We start from the raw sequence: 17,699 nt of genomic DNA, 5'->3' as shown, positions 1-17,699 counted from the left end.
TACTTTAACATTAAAAATGTTTATATAATAAAATGGCTGAAGTGTTAACACCTTAGTGTTTGATTCCAGGTTTATTGAACTCAGCGCCGCTCCTTCTACCTGGTCGCCATTACTTGAATGGTGGGTTGCTGGCAGCGTCAGTGGGTGGTATGGGGCTGTTTATGCTGGATCCAAGCTACACTACCGGCATGGCCTGTCTTCTTGGTGTTTCAGGACTTTCCTCAATCATGGTAAGAACACAAGAAAGCACTCTCTGAATCCTTTCAATGCAAACAAAGGAAATATAAAGTTCTTGCATTCATCTGCAGCTCCTGCTGAATGCCAGAAAATCAGCTGAAAAATTTGGTGTAATGGCGAGGACTCCTCAAAGCACTATGCAAAATGTTTATGGTGCCCTGTAGAAATTCCATAACAAATCACTGCAGGATCCCACAAACCATAGTGCAGGGATCCAAAACATTTTAGCTAAGGGCAGTTCAGTAAAACAAGCTATTGTTTGTCTAGTCAGATGTATATGTAATCCTATCCTCTAAACCACTGCTATAGATATGACCTGGTTTTGGAAAGAAGTTTTGGAAAGAGAGTAAGTGTCCAATCCTGTGAGATGCTGAGTGGGTTCAACTCCTATTGTGTAAATGAGAATTCAGAGTGCTCAGCTCCTCAGAGAATCAGACCCATTATGTATAATAGATAATCATGAAATAGACAAGTTCTTGTACTCAGGTATTTGATGGTTTGTTTGTTCTGTTTTTTAATTAACATGTTAGTAATAATGTTGTTCTTTAAAAGTGAGTTTCCTTTAGTTTTTCTTTCCATGGTGTATATTAAATTGCAGGGAGTCACACTTACTGCAGCTATCGGTGGTGCAGATATGCCTGTGGTCATCACTGTGTTGAACAGCTATTCTGGATGGGCTTTGTGTGCAGAAGGGTTCCTTCTTGATAACAACCTGATGACAATTGTTGGTGCCTTGATTGGGTCCTCTGGAGCGATTCTCTCTTACATCATGTGTGTGGTAAGATGGCAACGTATGTACTTGGGCTAACATGCTGACTTTGGTGAAACAAGTCTGGAGCTTCTACTGTGGGAACTTTTTAAAAATAGAAACTGTAGAAGACTGGATGGCCCAAGGGATCGATTGCCAGTTTAAATCCAGTCCAAACTGGTCATAAATAATCAAAAGTTATTGCGGGTCTGATGACTATTTGGTGGGCTTTTAGAATTAGGATGTGATGCAAAGAGCAATTGGTGATCTCACTCCAGTTCCTAGAGGTCTCAGAAACCACTACCATGACTGGCACTGACTGGCACTCGTATTGGCCTGGATACTAAATTACCCTGCTGTTAGATGTGACCCTTCCAGGTCAGATTGGTGGGGTTGTAGTGTGGGGAAGCTTGCACTTCTGTTGCCTACACTGTACATGTTCTCTGAATAAACAGTCTCTAGCATTGTCAATCTATCATCTAACCTTACTTTCAAAAATGGAATAAGAAGTAGCATGGTTTGCTTTGTCAGTCAGCATTTTGATGAGGACCAAAGAATCTGCAATGAAAAATTTCACCCAGTGACTGGTTTTGAGGAAACATCCTGTTTTATAATGAGCAAGAGGAGAGAAGTTCTTTAAACAAATCAATGCCTTTGTTTCCCTAGAGAAAAATGTTAGACTGGCTTTGTGAATAGAAAAATGGTTAGAACATGACTGAAAAACATAAGAATTTCTCAAAGGCACATCTGAAAACCTTTGTTCAAAATGTATGGGTTATATGCCAAGTGGGATACTGTAGCTTTCCAAATAGAATATTGAACTATTGAACCATTGCTGCATTGTCTTCAGAGTCTTGTTAAATTACACTTTAATGAGCTGAACAATAATGCAGCTTGCCTTTCCAATCAAACGACATGAGGATTCCCATGAAATGCACTGTTTATTTTGAGGTTCTCTGAATGTAATCAGAACTATTGCTTCTGACCAATGCACTCACTTCATGTCTTCCCACTCAGGCCATGAATAGGTCTTTGCCAAATGTGATTTTGGGTGGATTTGGTACATCTTCTACGGGTGGAGGGAAACCTATGGAAATTGTTGGAACACATACCGAAGTCGGAATTGACCAAGCCATTGAAATGATAAAGGAAGCTAACTCTGTCATCATTACCCCTGGTAAGAGTTCAGATATTTTCATATGCTTATTGAGAAATGTGCTTGTCAGCATAACTCAGTTACTGCACAACATTCTGCTTAGTTAGTTAAAGGAATGAGCAGAAATTATGACTGATAAAATACCTATGAAAGAATAAGGGAGTCTAGCTAGGAAAGTTAAAGATCCATGTGGGGATTTAAAATTTGATATTCTACACATTGAAAAAGCTTGCTAAACTAGAAGAACTAGAATAAAACAAGAAGATAGTGTAACCTACATCTCATTGGTATAAAAAGTCCCAGAGCTGATTGGTTATAAAGCACCAAATACATTACAAGAGCTGTTTAGGAAAAAAGATCCATCTCATCCTCAGGTCTGCATGGACAGAGGGCCTAATTTCACCAGTTTTACACCATTTTCATGACACTGAATTCTCATAGACTCTTAGACTTTAAGGTCAGAAGGGACCATCATGATTATCGAGTCTGACCTCCAGCACATTGCAGGACACAGAATCTCACTCACCCACTCCTGAATTCACTGGATTTTCTTCTGATTTACCCTATTGGAAGTGAGATCAGAATCAGCCCAACCTGTGATGGTTAGACCCTCAAGAATGAATGCCTCACTTTCGAGAATAGTAGCTTCTATGGCAGGAGCAGATTTATCATGAACCAAACAGTGTGGTGGTATGGAGCCCCCAACAACCAGAGGGTGCCCAAAATGCAAGACAAATATCTGAGAACCTGCCCCCGAGTCCCGCCTGGCGGTGCAGCAGGGCTCATGCAGGCAAGGATGCCTGCATGCCAGGGCTGGTGGCCCCACACCGCTCCCGAAAGCAGCCGGCTGCTGGCACATCTCTGCATGCCTCTGGCGGGGGGGAGGGTGGCAGCTCCATGCACTGCCCCCGCCCCGGGCAGTGCACAGAGACCTGCTGCCCCCCACTCCCCAAGGGGTGCGCAGAGACATGCCAGCAGCAGGGCTAAGGCAACTCCCTGCCCACTCTGCCTCCCTCCCTCCATGCCGCTTCGCTCCTGGAAGCGGCCAGCATGTCCCTGCAGCCCGGAGGGGCTAGAGGGTATCCTTGCGGGCTGTCCATCCCCCAAGTGCCGACTCCACAGCTCCCATTGGCCAGGAACTGCGGCCAACGGGAGCTGCATGGGTGGCACCTGCAGGCAGTGGCGCGCAGAGACTCCCTGGTTCCCCCCACCCTGGCCTAGGAACCTCTGCTGGAGGGGTGTGTGTGCTGGTCGTTTTGGGAGCCATGCTCCCTGAGGTAAGCGCCACTCCCCCTGCCCCGGCCCAGAGCCTGCACCCAGCACCGAAACTTCCTCCCAAAACCAACCCCCCGCCCTTCTCCTGCACCCCAATTCCCTGCTCCAATCAAGGTACCTCACTTTATTTTCATTTACTTCCCATTACTTATAATATAGGAGGAAGATGACGAAAAAAAGAATGAAAAACGACGGGAGGGGGAAGGAGATAAGAGAGAATGTTCTTTTTCTTGGCTGGGTCCTGAGGGGGGACCCCCCGAAAATGAAAACTGTGCACAGGACCCCACTAACAATAAATCCGCCACTGTCCTATGGGCTCTGAAGGGAGTTCTATCTGTCCTCCTCAGATGAAAAAATAGTGACATGGCAGAGTGCCTCAAAGGTAGAGAGAACTGGGGATACAAACCCCAAGTGTAAAAGCAGACTTGTCCTGAATTGGACTTTGCACTCTCTGGATGGTGCTATTATTATGGGACTAATATTGTGGGATTTTTAGTTACTTGTTACTTCAAGGATTTTACTTTTCCCCAAATACTTATGAAAGAAAAGTAATTTCTGGCTACTAAATTCCTTAAAATTAATAAGCCAATTCCTGCAGATTTTACTCAGGGTAATCGCCCATTGAATTCAGTGGGTGTTTCTGCTACGAATGGCAACACCTGGCCCATTATGTGGCCAGATGTTAAATCATTTCAAATTTGCTGCAACAACAACAACCAACCAAACAAAAAAAAAATAAGTTGTACAAAGTTTTAGGCAATTTTTAACTCTGCCAGTGTAATGAACGATAACTGGCAAACATGTCTTGAGATCAGGATGCATTCTTCACTTATCTCATAGCTGCAGGACATCATGTCCAGTGGATTTAAATATGCCATATCAAATTCTTCTTTCATTGCAGTGAACTACAAAAAGTTAGTGTGTTTTATGAATGTGTATTAACAAAAAAAGGCCTCGGTCCCAAGTGTGTAGGGGAAAAAATCCTTGACTAAAATGGCTATTGGGAGTTGGATTGCCTGCAGGGATTGAATGTTTGTTAGTGCGCCAACCCTCTATTTGGCAGCTCAGCTGGAATCTGAGTTTGAGTGTTGGGCTCAGTCCCTCGCTCTCAGGGCTGCAGAGGTTAGAAATGTTGCACACACCTAGCATTGCACGCAAGCAGCCCCTCTAACTGACCCAGGAGTACAGTTGGCTGGCTCCAGATGCAGCTGCAAGCAGCCCTTCTTAGCCAGATGGATGGTTCATCCTGATGAGGGGCCTCTGTAATGAGAAGGGATAAAGTTGGGGGGAAAGGAAGGGGACTGCCTGAGTGTCCCCCATCCAAATAGGTTGTTTTTAAGAAAAAAATAATTATTCAAAGAATAACAGTAAAGTGATTTGTAAAATTGGCACTAGAGGTCCCATACATATTGTTTCTCAGGCTCCATATCAAAAATGCTCAGTTTACAAGTTAGAAAATAGTTTTTGCCTGAATGACAATCCTGCAAACTCAGCTTGGAAAACCAAGAAGCCGTCTTTCCCACACGTCCCCACCAGTAATATGTTTGGCTGCACAAATGCAACTGAGGCTAATGCAGTTGCATAGACATAGCTGAGGGCTACACTTATATAGATTTTAGCAGTATGAACTCTTTGAAAATACTTTCCATTTATAGCCACAATAAGGAAGGCCAGATCCTGCCATGTATTAGGGCACTTCTGCATTGCTCCCTTGGCACAAAGCTAACCTAAACCCAGATGAACTGGTACCTGAAGGATTTCCCCTGCATAGAGGGATGCTTAGGGGATGCAGACCTATTGCTGCAGGTCTTACATCTTTCCTCTACCTGTGACTGTAGCAAAGGGCATGGATGGGGCATGGCTAGGTGTGGCTAGGACTTTCCTTCACCATGGCATTCCCCAGCTGCCACTATAGCTCCTTAGAACCCGCAAACCATGCAGGGAGACCAAGCTCGAGCAGATTGCCCCAGGACTGGGCAAGCACAAAGGGAACTTTAAGCCATCTTTTAAACACGTCCCCAAAAGCTGGACCGAAGCCCCCTTATCCAGCTGTGCAGGACTGCAGGATGGATGCTGACCATGTTTGTCAATGTTACTGCACAGATACATTTGCTTTCTTATCCTCCAGGAATAAGTGACTTTTATTCAACTCATAAAATTTACTCCTGTAATTGCATTTGTACTGAAATGCCTCTTTCTCCTCCTTTATATTCACACAGAAATAGAATATGGTGGTAGAGTGAGTTAGCTGTAGCCAGGACTCTTAGTTTTTCAATGTAATTTACAGTGAAACCTGCACTAAGTGCTACCATTGAATTAAACGACCATATTAAAGTATCCCTTTGCAGTTCAGTTTGACCTTTAACTCTGTGTCATATCCACCAGGCAAATGAGTTTTGTTGGCGCCGTGTGCAGTAACTGTGGTTTCTAATATTCATTAATGCTGAAGGCATGCTGGTTAATGGAGCACTATGTGGTGCTTTTTGAGGGATGCTAAGCTTCCTTTGTAGAACACTGACATATTTTTCATGGTTTAGGTTGGGGTCTTTGTGCAGCCAAGGCCCAGTATCCCATTGCTGACATGGTGAAAATGCTTAATGAACAAGGAAAGAAAGTCAGGTAAGTTGCATATAGTGGGCCAGATCCTCAGCTGGTATAAACTGGTATAGCTCCATTGATTTCCAGGGAGCTCAGCTCTGATTTCAGTGGAGCTATGCTGATTTACACCAGCTGAGGATCTGGCTCACAATGTTGTCATTGAAATAGGCCAGGACAAATATTGTACTTACTGTACATCAAACATTAAAAGCAATGATAGAACTTCAATAGGAAATCTTTAATATGTTTAGTATGACGTGGTAATACACCATATACCATGCCATTCAATACTACAGGCTCAATTTTCAAACTTGAGTGCCTTGGTTAGGAGCTCCAATAAACACCTAAGTCCCCCAAATAAGCTAACTGATATTTCTAAAAATGAGTTGCTCTCTGACATAGCAAATATGGGTGGGATTTTCAAAAACATGAAAGCAAATTAGAAACACAAATTCCCTGTGGGGGGAAAAAAATCTCTGCCCACATTAATCAGGAAAACATCTGTGCTGGAAGTCTGCTAGCAGCAAACAGAGCATGAATATGATCTCAGCATTGACAGAGCTCAGGTCTGCCATAGCATTCAGTTGGGAAGTCCAGGCCTATGAATATTTGATTAGCCTCTGGAATTCAGACATTCATTTTCTTAATATTTGACAAGAATATTAAGTGTTTCAATTCTTGCATCAAATTCTTGGAAAAGTCTTTTTTTCCCCCAGCAGTGGGGTTTTTTTTGTTTTGTTTTTTGCAAGTGCATATTAAGAGTATGTATCAATAAGCCACCTCTGAATTAGAAAATGGACTGAATCCTTATCCACATATCTGTTCAAAGTGTTATTTCATTTGTCCTAGGCTCTAATCCCACTCTTGTGCGGTATATACACACACTATATATGACACACGGTCTTCATGAATGATTTAGATTCTGGGGTGTGGCTTAAGTGTTAAATGAAATCACCAAATAACATGCCATGACTACATAGTTAATTTTTAACCAGCAGGGTGCCCGATGTGAAAGGAGTTCTGTAAGTGTTTCAATTTTCCCTTTCTGGTACTGATTACAAACATATACATTAATTGCTCTTTCCCAAGTAGCAGTTTCATGACCAGTATTTTATAGCTCGCTCTCTCTGCATCTGGTTCAGGTATATGAAGCACTGGAACTGGACTGCTTCCACATGTGTAGGATTGCTGACATTTATCAGTCGGCATTTATTAGTTCAGCATGACTTGGTTTCTTTGCTTTCTTGGTTTCCAGGTTTGGCATCCATCCTGTAGCAGGCCGTATGCCAGGACAACTGAATGTACTATTGGCAGAAGCCGGTGTACCTTATGATGTTGTATTAGAAATGGATGAGATAAATGAAGATTTCCCAGGTAAGGGATGAAAAATGATGTCTTAGATTCAAACCATTCTAAATATTTTAAATTTATTTTCTGCTTTTAGTTAGGCCAAATAACTATAATTTTATTGCCAGGCAGTATTTTGGTAGGTGGAAGGGTTGACAGTAATGCTTTTTAAAGACCAGAATCAAGACTAGATAAGACCAAAGGTTTGCCTGACTCATATAAAAGCCAAGCTATGTCTGACATTACTTAATGGATAATCATAATAGCCACTAGGGTTTTGCTGTAGAGTGAGCAAAATATATGACTTTTTAAATCAAATATGTGTCTGTATTTTGTCAGTGATAAGGGTATCAGGAAAGGCAACCATGTGATATTCTGAATATTGGACAAACAGATGTATGGTGGGAGTTTAAAGTTAGTTTCTCTGATCCCAGTTCAGTCAATGGGAGTTGTAGCAGTGACTTGTATGGGAGAAGAGTTATGGCAAAAATGAGTCCTGTTGAAAATCCACCCTCATGTCAGGTGGGTGGAGCTCTGTGGCATTACAGGTTATCAAGTCCCCTCTCACTTTTTGCTCTTGTTGTTTGTGGTTTTATGAGGGTATTTGAGTATTTTAATGTTTTGTTACTATTTGATACCGTAGTGATTATGAAAGATCATCACTCGGAGTGCCCTGGGAAGAGACTGCTTATATATAGGATCATTTGTATTATTTAATAGTGGTGTATTATTAATTTGTATCACTGCTACCATTATTGTGAGTGGAGTATAAGTGAGCAGGCAGCTGCTCTGCAAGATTCAATTTCCTTGTAGGACACTCATGCTTCTCAAATATCTGGTAGATTCTTCCTTTGGATTCGCTGAAGTTTGGGGTGAGGAGGTGGAAATTACTGCCCCTTGCATATATCAGACCCCCTAAATCCCAGGGGAGGGAATATTCACCAGGAGGGAGGGCTGCTGCCAGTTTTGGTACCACTTCCCTTCTTCGGCAAGGGGACAGACAAAGCAAAAAAATGAAGCAATGAGGAACTAAAAGGTACAGAAAGACCATAATTCATGGAGAGCTTGGTTTTCTAGACAGGGCATGTAGCCGAATGACACACATTGCTCAGATGGAAGAGCAGATTACCTCCAGCTGCAGAAGCTTTGCACAAGTACTTTGGTGACCTGGCAGCTAAAGAGTGGATAATGTTTCAGAGACGAGGGACTTCAGACAAACTTGAAAAGATTTGGTCCAACTTTTTTGAGAGCTTTGATTAATTCCTAGTGGATGGAAACTGCAATGTCACTCTCCTTTCTCCTTCCTGCCCTCCTTCCTTCCTTTCCCTCCCTTTCCATGTTCTTTTTGCCTTTTTGTTTTGTTTTTTGTTCTGCCCTATTTTGGCTGGGGCATGTGGGGGAGGATCAGTAAAATAAAGTGCCTATTCCCCATCACAGACAAGAAATGATGCCTCTGAAAAGAAAACTAAGGCATCCAGAAGTAGCAAGAGTGTTAGGGAGGCAAAAGTCCCTTAACTTAAGGTAGGAAAGTAAGAGGGAAGGGAGCTATAGTCTCTTTTGCGTGGCAGCATAGTGTTTCTAGTTTAGACTGCATCTATCTTTTGTGGTTTTCCAGGGCTACCTCCCTCCCACTTCTGTTACAGAATTAAAAGCCTCTGGCACATTAGGGTCAGATTGTGGCTGCTCTTGCTTAGGGTTGCCAGTTGTCCGGTTTTTGACCGGAATACCCGGTCGTAAAGGGACCCTGGCGGCGCTGCTCAGCAGTGCTGACCAGGCCATTAAAAGTCCAGTTGGTGGCGCAGCAGGGCTAAGGCCTTGGCTCCACGCAGCTCCTGAAAGCAGTGGCATGTTCCCCCTCTGGCTCCTATGCATAGAGCAGCCAGAGGACTTCGTGCGCTGCCCCAAGCACCAGCTTCGTGGCTCCCAGGGGTGTCGCCTGCAAATGGCACAGCACACAGAACGGCCTGGCCGTGTTTCCATGTAGGAGCTGGAGGGGGGACATGCCACTGCTTCTGGGAGCAGCTTGAGGTAAGCACTGCCCGGAACCCACCTGACCCCCTCCCATGACCCAACCCCCTGCCCCAGCCCTGATCCCCCTCCTGCCCTCCAAATTCCTTGGTCCCAGCCCAAAGAACCCTCCTACACCCCAAATCCCTCATCCCCAGCCCCACCCCAGAGCCCAAGCCACCAGCCGGCAGCCCCCCCCACACTCCAACCCCCTGCCCCCGCCCTGATCCCCCTCCTGCCCTCCAACCCCTCGGTCCTAGCCCAGAGCACCCTCCTGTACCCCAAAGCCCTCATCCCCAGCACCACCCCAGAGCCCACACCCCCAGCCGGAGCTCCCAACCCCCTTCCCCAGCTTGATCTCTCTTCCACCCTCTGAACTCCTCAATCCCAGCCCGGAGCACCCTCCTACACCGCAAACCCCTCAGCCCCACCCCAGAGCCTTCACCCCCAGCCAGAGCCGTCAACCCCCCCACTCCCCCGCACTCCAACCCCCTTCCCCAGCCTGGAGTCCCCTCAGTCCCAGCCCAGAGCACCCTCCTGCATCCCAAATCCCTCATCCCCAGCCCCACCCCAGAGCCCGCATGCCCTCCCACGCCCCAACCCCCAAGCCAGCCTGGTGAAAATGAGCGTGTGAGGGTGGGGAGAGTGAGTGACAGAGGCAGGGAGGATGGAGTGAGCGGGGGTGGGGCCATGGAGAAGGGGCAGGGCAGGGGGACGGGGCAAGGGTGTTCGGTTTTGTGCGAGTATAAAGTTGGCAACGCTAGCACGGATATGTAAAACAGGAAAGATGCAGGTAGCTCCTCCCCCTTGCATACGCATATGACAGGCAGACTGAGTACAAATGCCCACTTGGCCTGATTGTAAGCGGCTTTAAAGCCCTGAGCACACAACATCAGCATCCCCCACAAGCATTCTACTTGCTTCATCAGCATTAGAGGGTAAGAGGAGATCCCACTGCCAGCTACTCAAAGTGGTTTTTGATGCTCTGACATCACCATCAGGTAACGTTTTATGACTGTGCAATTCATGGATCACAGCATTGGACACACTGCTACCTCTGGGTGTGTTGAAAAGAAAGCGAACTGACGTCACTTCCATGAATTAGCAGCTTATCCCTGACAAACTGCTGTTCCAGCAATGCTTCAAGGTAAAACAACTCCAGGCAGTTTAGAAAAAAGCTGTGACAGGAGGCAATAGTGAAGTTATGCATGGAGAGATGAAAGGAAGGGAAAGAATATTTTCAAAATTAGATCCTTACATTGTACAGAAGTGAATAAAGAGTTTGAGCTACAACTCCATCTTGGAATTCTGGTGGTCACATAAATCACTTGACATGCAACAGGAACACTCCCCTAATTTCAACCTCTCCATGCCCTGATAATAACTATAAAAAAAAACCTAGATGCAAAAAGAATAGGTGTCATAAAAATAATGGTAATATCTGATAGTCTGTACCACAATTGATTGATCTTGAAATATGACAACTGCCATTGGTGCTGTAGTCAACAGCCCATGTGTACCAAGGTAATCTATGAGTATGACACTTGGGGACTATTTTATTGATGGTTTTGTACAACAGACATGCTGTCTCCCCCCCGGCTATCAGTAAACTACACCACGGACAATAAGAGAGGTAGACATCTAAATCCTATTGACTGCGCCAGTCAACAATGGATTGTGGAAGCAATTTTAGCAGCACAAAATTAAAGGCTGTTTTTAAACATTTATCCAAATGCTGCTTTTAAATAATTATTTGAATCCCAATTATAGTCCAGTACAACTAGGGTTAATTACAGAGCAATTATTGCCTTGAGAATTATCCCTCCATTGATTAGCCCTCCATTGAACAAGCAATTGTAACTATAGAAGCAATAGAAAAGGAGTACTTTTAGCACCTTAGAGACTAACAAATTTATTTGAGCATAAGCTTTCATGAGCTACAGGCTCACTTCATCGGATGCACTCAGTGGAAAATACAGTGGGGAGATTTATATACATAGAGAACATGAAACAATGGGTGTTGCCATACACAGTGTAACGAGAGTGATCACTTAAGGTGAGCTATTACCACCAGGAGAGCGGGGGTGGGGGTGAGGAACCTTTTGCAGTGATAATCAAGGTGGGCCATTTCGAGCAGTTGACAAGAACGTCTGAGGAACGGCGGGGGGCAGGGGAGGGAATAGTTTTACTTTGTGTAGTGACTCATCCACTCCCAGTCTCTATTCAAGCCTAAGTTAATTGTATCCAGTTTGCAAATTAATTCCAATTCAGCAGTCTCTCGTTGGAGTCTGGTTTTGAAGTTTTTTTGTTGAAGAATTGCAACTTTTAGGTCTGTAATCGAGTGACCAAAGAGATTGAAGTGTTCTCTGACTGGTTTTTGAATGTTATAATTCTTGACGTCTGATTTGTGTCCATTTATTCTTTTACGTAGAGACTGCCAGTTTGACCAATGTACATGGCAGAGGGGCATTGCTGGCACATGATGGCATAGATCACATTGGTAGATGTGCAGGTGAACGAGCCTCTGATAGTGTGGCTGATGTGATTAGGCCCTGTGATGGTGTCTCCTGAATAGATATGTGGACACAGTTGGCAACGGGCTTTGTAGCAAGGACAGGTTCCTGGGTTAGTGGTTCTGTTGTGTGGTGTGTGGTTGTTGGTGAGTATTTGCTTCAGGTTGGGGGGCTGTCTGTAAGCAAGGACTGGCCTGTCTCCCAAGATCTGTGAGAGTGATGGGTTGTCGTTCAGGATAGGTTGTAGATCCTTGATGATGCATTGGAGAGGTTTTAGTTGGGGGCTGAAGGTGATGGTTAGTGGCGTTTTGTTATTTTCTTTGTTGGGCCTGTCCTGTAGTAGGTGACTTCTGGGTACTCTTCTGGCTCTGTCAATCTGTTTCTTCACTTCAGCAGGTAGGTATTGTAGTTGTAAGAGTGCTTGATAGAGATCTTGTAGGTGTTTGTCTCTGTCTGAGGAGTTGGAGCAAATGCGGTTGTATCATAGAGCTTGGCTGTAGACAATGGATCGTGTGGTGTAGTCTGGATGAAAGCAATGTGTCTCCTCACTGGCTTTTGGTGAAAGTATGTTAAAGGCCCACTTAAGCAAAAGTCCATCTGGCTTCTATGTCACACAACCCCCAAAATCCACTTGTCACAAAAGCCAGATGAACTATTTTTCCCTGAATCAAGACTTTAGTAAATATATAACAGGGGAACTAAACGTCAGAAGGCCAAATTCTGAGCTCACTTACACAGGTACAAATTGAGAATAATTTATTTGCCATTAGTGCAGTTACCCTGGATTTGCACCATGTAACTGATCAGACTGGCCCAGAGCTTTTCAGAAATGATTTAGTAATCAAGGGACCAGCTTTGCCATCTTAACTCAAATGGAATCAATTGGACTATTTGCAGTGTTAGGCCCTGATCCTACATTGGACTGTGTATCAGGAGAGGACTGCTCGCATGCAGAGATGTGGGCCTGATTATGATTCAGAATAGAGTTTTTGTAGAATTCAGCTGCAGGTGAATGATGTTGAAATAAAATATGCCATAATACAATGAAGATATTTCTTAGGGTCTACACGTGTACTCTATTTGGTGACCTCACACAAGCCTTGCAGAAGACTCTGTACATTAAGATTTAGGCATATTGTCTCTCATGGTATCTCGTAGGGTTGGAAGAGACCTCAGGAGGTCTGGTCTAGTCCAATCCCCTGCTCAAAGCAGGACCTACACCAATTAAAATCATCCCAGCCAGGGCTTTGTCAAACCGGGCCTTAAAAACCTCTAAGGACGGAGATTCCACCACCTCCATAGGTAACCCATTCCAGTGCTTCACCACCTTCCTAGTGAAATAGTGTTTCCTAATATCCAACCTAGACCTCCCCTACTGGAACTTGAGACCATTGCTTCTTGTTCTGTCATCTGCCACCACTGAGAACAGCCTAGCTCCATCCTCTTTGGAACCCCCCCTTCAGGTAGTTGAAGGCTGCTATCAAATTCTCCCTCCCTTTTCTCTTCTTCAGACTAAATAAGTCCAGTTCCCTCAGCCTCTCCTCATAAGTCATGTGCCCCAGCACCCTAATCATTTTTGCTGCCCTCTGCTGGACTCTCCAATTTGTCCACATCCCTTCTGTAGTGGGTGGGACCAAAGCTGGATGCACCAGTGCCAAATAAAGGGGAATAATCACTTTCCACAATCTGCTGGCAATGCTCCTACTAATATAGCCCAATATGCCGTTGGCCTTCTTAGCAATAAGGGCACACTGCTGACTCATATCCAGCTTCTCATCCACTGTAATCCCCAGGTCCTTTTCTGCAGAACTGCTGCTTAGCTAATCGGTCCCCAGCCTGTAGCGGTGCATGGTTATAATAGTTTTCATTAGCCCATGTATCTGCCAAGATTCAGTTCTGGGTTTGACACAAATGGATGGGCCTAACTTATTTTCATTTAGAATAAACAGTGAACTATCAACATTTAATGAATGTTTGATTTGTGTGTTTTGGTGTCGCTGTGATAAAGGAAAGGCAGCTGCAAGTTCCAAAACATTTGTAACATATTTCTATTCTGTCTCAGAAACGGACTTGGCTCTGGTCATTGGTGCAAATGACACAGTAAACTCTGCAGCACAGGAAGATCCCAATTCTATTATTGCTGGCATGCCTGTATTGGAGGTCTGGAAAGCTAAGCAGGTACTTAAAAACAATCAAAGTTGACTGGAGTCCACACAGTATATGTTTATGGAAAGTATCTCTGTTTCTCAGGAGACATGCCGACTTGCACTAAAGACAAAGAAAGATAGTTTGTTTGTTTTTAATACACATGCAAGGAGTATGCACATAGGTGCATCTGTCTAACAGTATGCGGCAGATACACAAGAAGGGACCCCAACTCTGCAGTCAATTTGGTATGGAATTCCCAGTCATTTCAACAGGAGGGTCCCCATGACAAGCAGTTATAGGGTTAAGCTTACAGTGAAATGCTTGATTTGACAAGTTATGCCCTGTCCTGCTCTCATTGATGCCAATGGGAGTTTTGTCATTGACTTTAAAAAGAGCAGGATTGGCTCCTGGATTATATAGCATTTAAAAGGCATTTCTTTCTAATGGATTTTGCTTTTAAAATTTAGAATGAGGCAAAGTACACTTTATTAGTGTTCCAAATCTTCTTACAAAGAGCTATGTTTCACTGTACTCCCCGAAAGCTAAAAATCTATTGTTGAATAAATTACTCACAAATAAGTTTTTATATTATTTGACCAGGTCTAGGTATAAGGGGCTGCAGAACTTTGACTCAGTGTATCAGAAGCTTGTGTACATTTGCAAACCCATAGCTTTTCTCTTTCAATTTTCCTCTCTCTGGTCTGCTGTATTCACAGACAATGGTGTCAGGTATGTACTTTATATCTACAGTGTCTCTTTTCCCAGTGAACTGTGTGCAGTTTCAGCAAATTCTGTATGGGAGGGAATTTCGGATCGAAAGGTAAAATTCAGGGCAGGTAAAAATGGCAGCACATATCTGACAGATACATCCACAAAGGAAAAGAGCCAGTTTTGAAATTCTACTTTTAATTCATTGCCTTAAATATAAACAATTCTATCTATAAGACAGGTTTACTAACTCATTTTAATTCAAACCTCATGTTCTCAAAAGTGCTATGGTATTGAAAGCCATCAAACTTGTGCAAGTATAGACATTAGCATGAAACACAATTGAAGATGATATAAAAACTGTGTTATGGGGTGTATGGTGAAGATGACGATGGCACTAAATGACAGGCATACAGATGTTAGAATTAAAAGCAACCTCTTAAAACACAGAAACATGTGAACAAGTATATGGGGAAAATTGGGATCTCCATGTTATTCAGCACATGCCAAGCTTGTTTTGTTACGTTTCAGTTAGACAGTATTCCAGCATGTTGTGTTCTCATACAGTAAAGGTTTAGTTCTGATCTCAGATTGGAATGTTAGAACATTTATGCAGGTAACATTAAGATGCAGTAAATAACTGCATGAAACAAGCAATTTTTAATTGTTGAAATATGCACCTAAAAAGCAAAATGTTAATAACATCTCTGGGTATGAAAGCATCATTTTGATAGGTTTAATGAGATAAATTATAGAAAATATATGTTTGACTTTACTCTGCATCTGTCACATACAGAGTAGTACACACCACATATCTGGCAACAGATTTTGGCCCTTACCCAGAAAATAAACAGTGTTTCAGGTATCCCATTACATCATATCCAACATGGATTAATTGTTTAATGAAGTACTATTGCAGTCAAACTGGCTTGTGCTGTGATCATGTTAGATCTCATAAGCAAAGTTGGTCTGGTCAGTACTTGGATAAGACAACTCAAGGGGGCGAAACCCAGCTGCTGTGGAAAAGGAATTCAGTATAGCACTTTGCCCAGTCTCTTGAATCCAATGCCTAGGGTCTGGGAGCACTGTCATGCCGGAGGTACTGCTTGAGATTTTGCACATCTGATTAGGGGATTTAGCTACCCTGTTCCAATTAATGTTAAGGGGAATTTTATGGCTCAATCTTTTAGTCAGCTTTGTGAATCTCAATCAGTGTGCTTTGGCAGTTACATGAAACTGAGGCCCTAACCATCACAGTCATTAAAATACCCAATGGCAATTAGCATAAAGTAGGCAGATTAACATGTCTTGGTCAAGTGCTGATTTGGGTAGTTACATTTTGCCTACCTAATTTCCCCTTGTGCTGTCAGTTGTTTTGAATGCTCTTCATTTGCTTTTCTTAACCGTTCTTTAGTATTTCAGTGTACTACTAAGCAGCTACCGCCTTCCACCCACAGGTGGCTGCAGAGCTGGAGGAGGAGATCCTTGTTCAGTTTCTGTATCAGTTTACTTTTTTAAAACCACAATACAATCTTTCAGGGTGGAAGGTGGCACATAAATGTGAGGTCTGAGAATAGTTAGATATGGACATGCAAAAGTCAATGTAAAATGTATGCCAATATTGCTGGTATGCAATTTTGATTGAGCCCATGCATTTAATACATGTCAAAATTTTATAATATAGTAACATGTTATTTTAAAAACTGTTACTTTAACTACATCCTCCATGAGCACATACTGAAAGTTTTTATTTCATTTAATTCTTTCATGCTGCTATTTTTCTCCCCAGGTCATCGTCATGAAGCGTACACTGGGAGTTGGGTATGCTGCAGTTGACAATCCCATTTTTTACAAACCTAACACTTCAATGCTGCTTGGGGATGCAAAGAAAACATGTGATGCTTTACAAGGCAAGATTAGGGAAATGTATTATACTCATTAACACTGATATTCAGAATTGTAAAAGGGTACTAGATATAATTTATATATTTCAGTAAATAGTTTGGAGGCATATCCAGCACCTTATTTATATACAACCATTTCAAAAATAAAAGAGCATCCAAACATAACAAATTAGCTCTTAGACTGATTGGTGATTTATGTGCCTTAGTCCTTACAAATGTAAGTCCCTGTATTTAATAATAATAATAAAACCACTTTTGCGCTATTGGTGTTGCAGATTAATTATTTCTCTAATCTTGCAGCCTCATTTATAGCACTTTTATTTTCTCTCTGTCTTCTCTTTATGCTCAATGAGACAGAGAAATCATTGCAGAAAAGCTTTGGTTTATCCTCCTACTAATGAATAGATCCTTGGTGCAAAACAATGCTTTGTAATAGAATAAATGTGAACCTCAGTATAGCACCAGGAAGATTTACATATTTGCTTTATTTTTTAAATGACATTATTGTTTAGAGGCAGTATTTACTGCTCCTTTACACATCCTGGTAAGAACCAGGATGAGTACTGGCATATAGCATCATAGGCTGAGATTCACTTCACACATACACAGCCAGAGTAATCTGCCGTTGTTTGGGGCAAGGGTTCCTGGAGTTAGCCATGTAGCCTCCCATGCCTGCTACTCCAGTCTCCAGTTCATCCATTGCGCTTTCTTGGGTCATTCCATTTCTGTATGTGCAGATCCTGAAGATTCTCACTTTGCCCGCTCTCACTGCCCTCTTCCATGCTGGGCTATTACAAAGACCACCTCAGTGATGTATAGGACGGGCTGAGATACCCTACCCAACTATTCTGCTGGCAGACTTCCCCTCCCCCCCCCCCTTTACATGGATACCTAAATTAGTCAGAGGGACTTCCATCTTCTGAATCCGGGTGAACGTCATCCATTCTCTCTTCATTCTACAAATGATTCCAGTGCTAACTGGAATGAAGGCAGGCCGGATGCCCAAGCTAATAGCAGCAGCAGCAGCACAAAGTGGAATTCATACTATTAACGTGGCA

General features: G+C 43.2%; 1 protein-coding gene across 2 annotated transcripts in view; it reads left to right on the top strand.

The window, feature by feature from the left end:
* LOC125643275 (NAD(P) transhydrogenase, mitochondrial-like) overlaps positions 1-16,904 on the top strand; it is a 65,965-nt gene extending 49,061 nt beyond the window's left edge. For both annotated transcript variants that reach the window (XM_048865589.2, XM_075133123.1), the window contains 7 exons: positions 70-230; positions 836-1,015; positions 2,003-2,162; positions 5,954-6,035; positions 7,270-7,388; positions 13,944-14,059; positions 16,527-16,904. In XM_048865589.2, coding sequence (XP_048721546.2) covers positions 70-230; positions 836-1,015; positions 2,003-2,162; positions 5,954-6,035; positions 7,270-7,388; positions 13,944-14,059; positions 16,527-16,679 — 971 coding nt within the window. In that variant the 3' untranslated portion in view covers positions 16,680-16,904. The remainder of the gene's footprint in view (positions 1-69; positions 231-835; positions 1,016-2,002; positions 2,163-5,953; positions 6,036-7,269; positions 7,389-13,943; positions 14,060-16,526) is intronic.
* Positions 16,905-17,699: the final 795 nt, after the last annotated feature.

Source organism: Caretta caretta, chromosome 10, assembly GCF_965140235.1.
Source record: "Caretta caretta isolate rCarCar2 chromosome 10, rCarCar1.hap1, whole genome shotgun sequence".
Taxonomy (NCBI): domain Eukaryota; kingdom Metazoa; phylum Chordata; order Testudines; family Cheloniidae; genus Caretta; species Caretta caretta.
The sequence above is the reverse complement of the archived record's forward strand: the minus strand, read 5'-3'. Positions and strand labels throughout refer to the sequence as shown.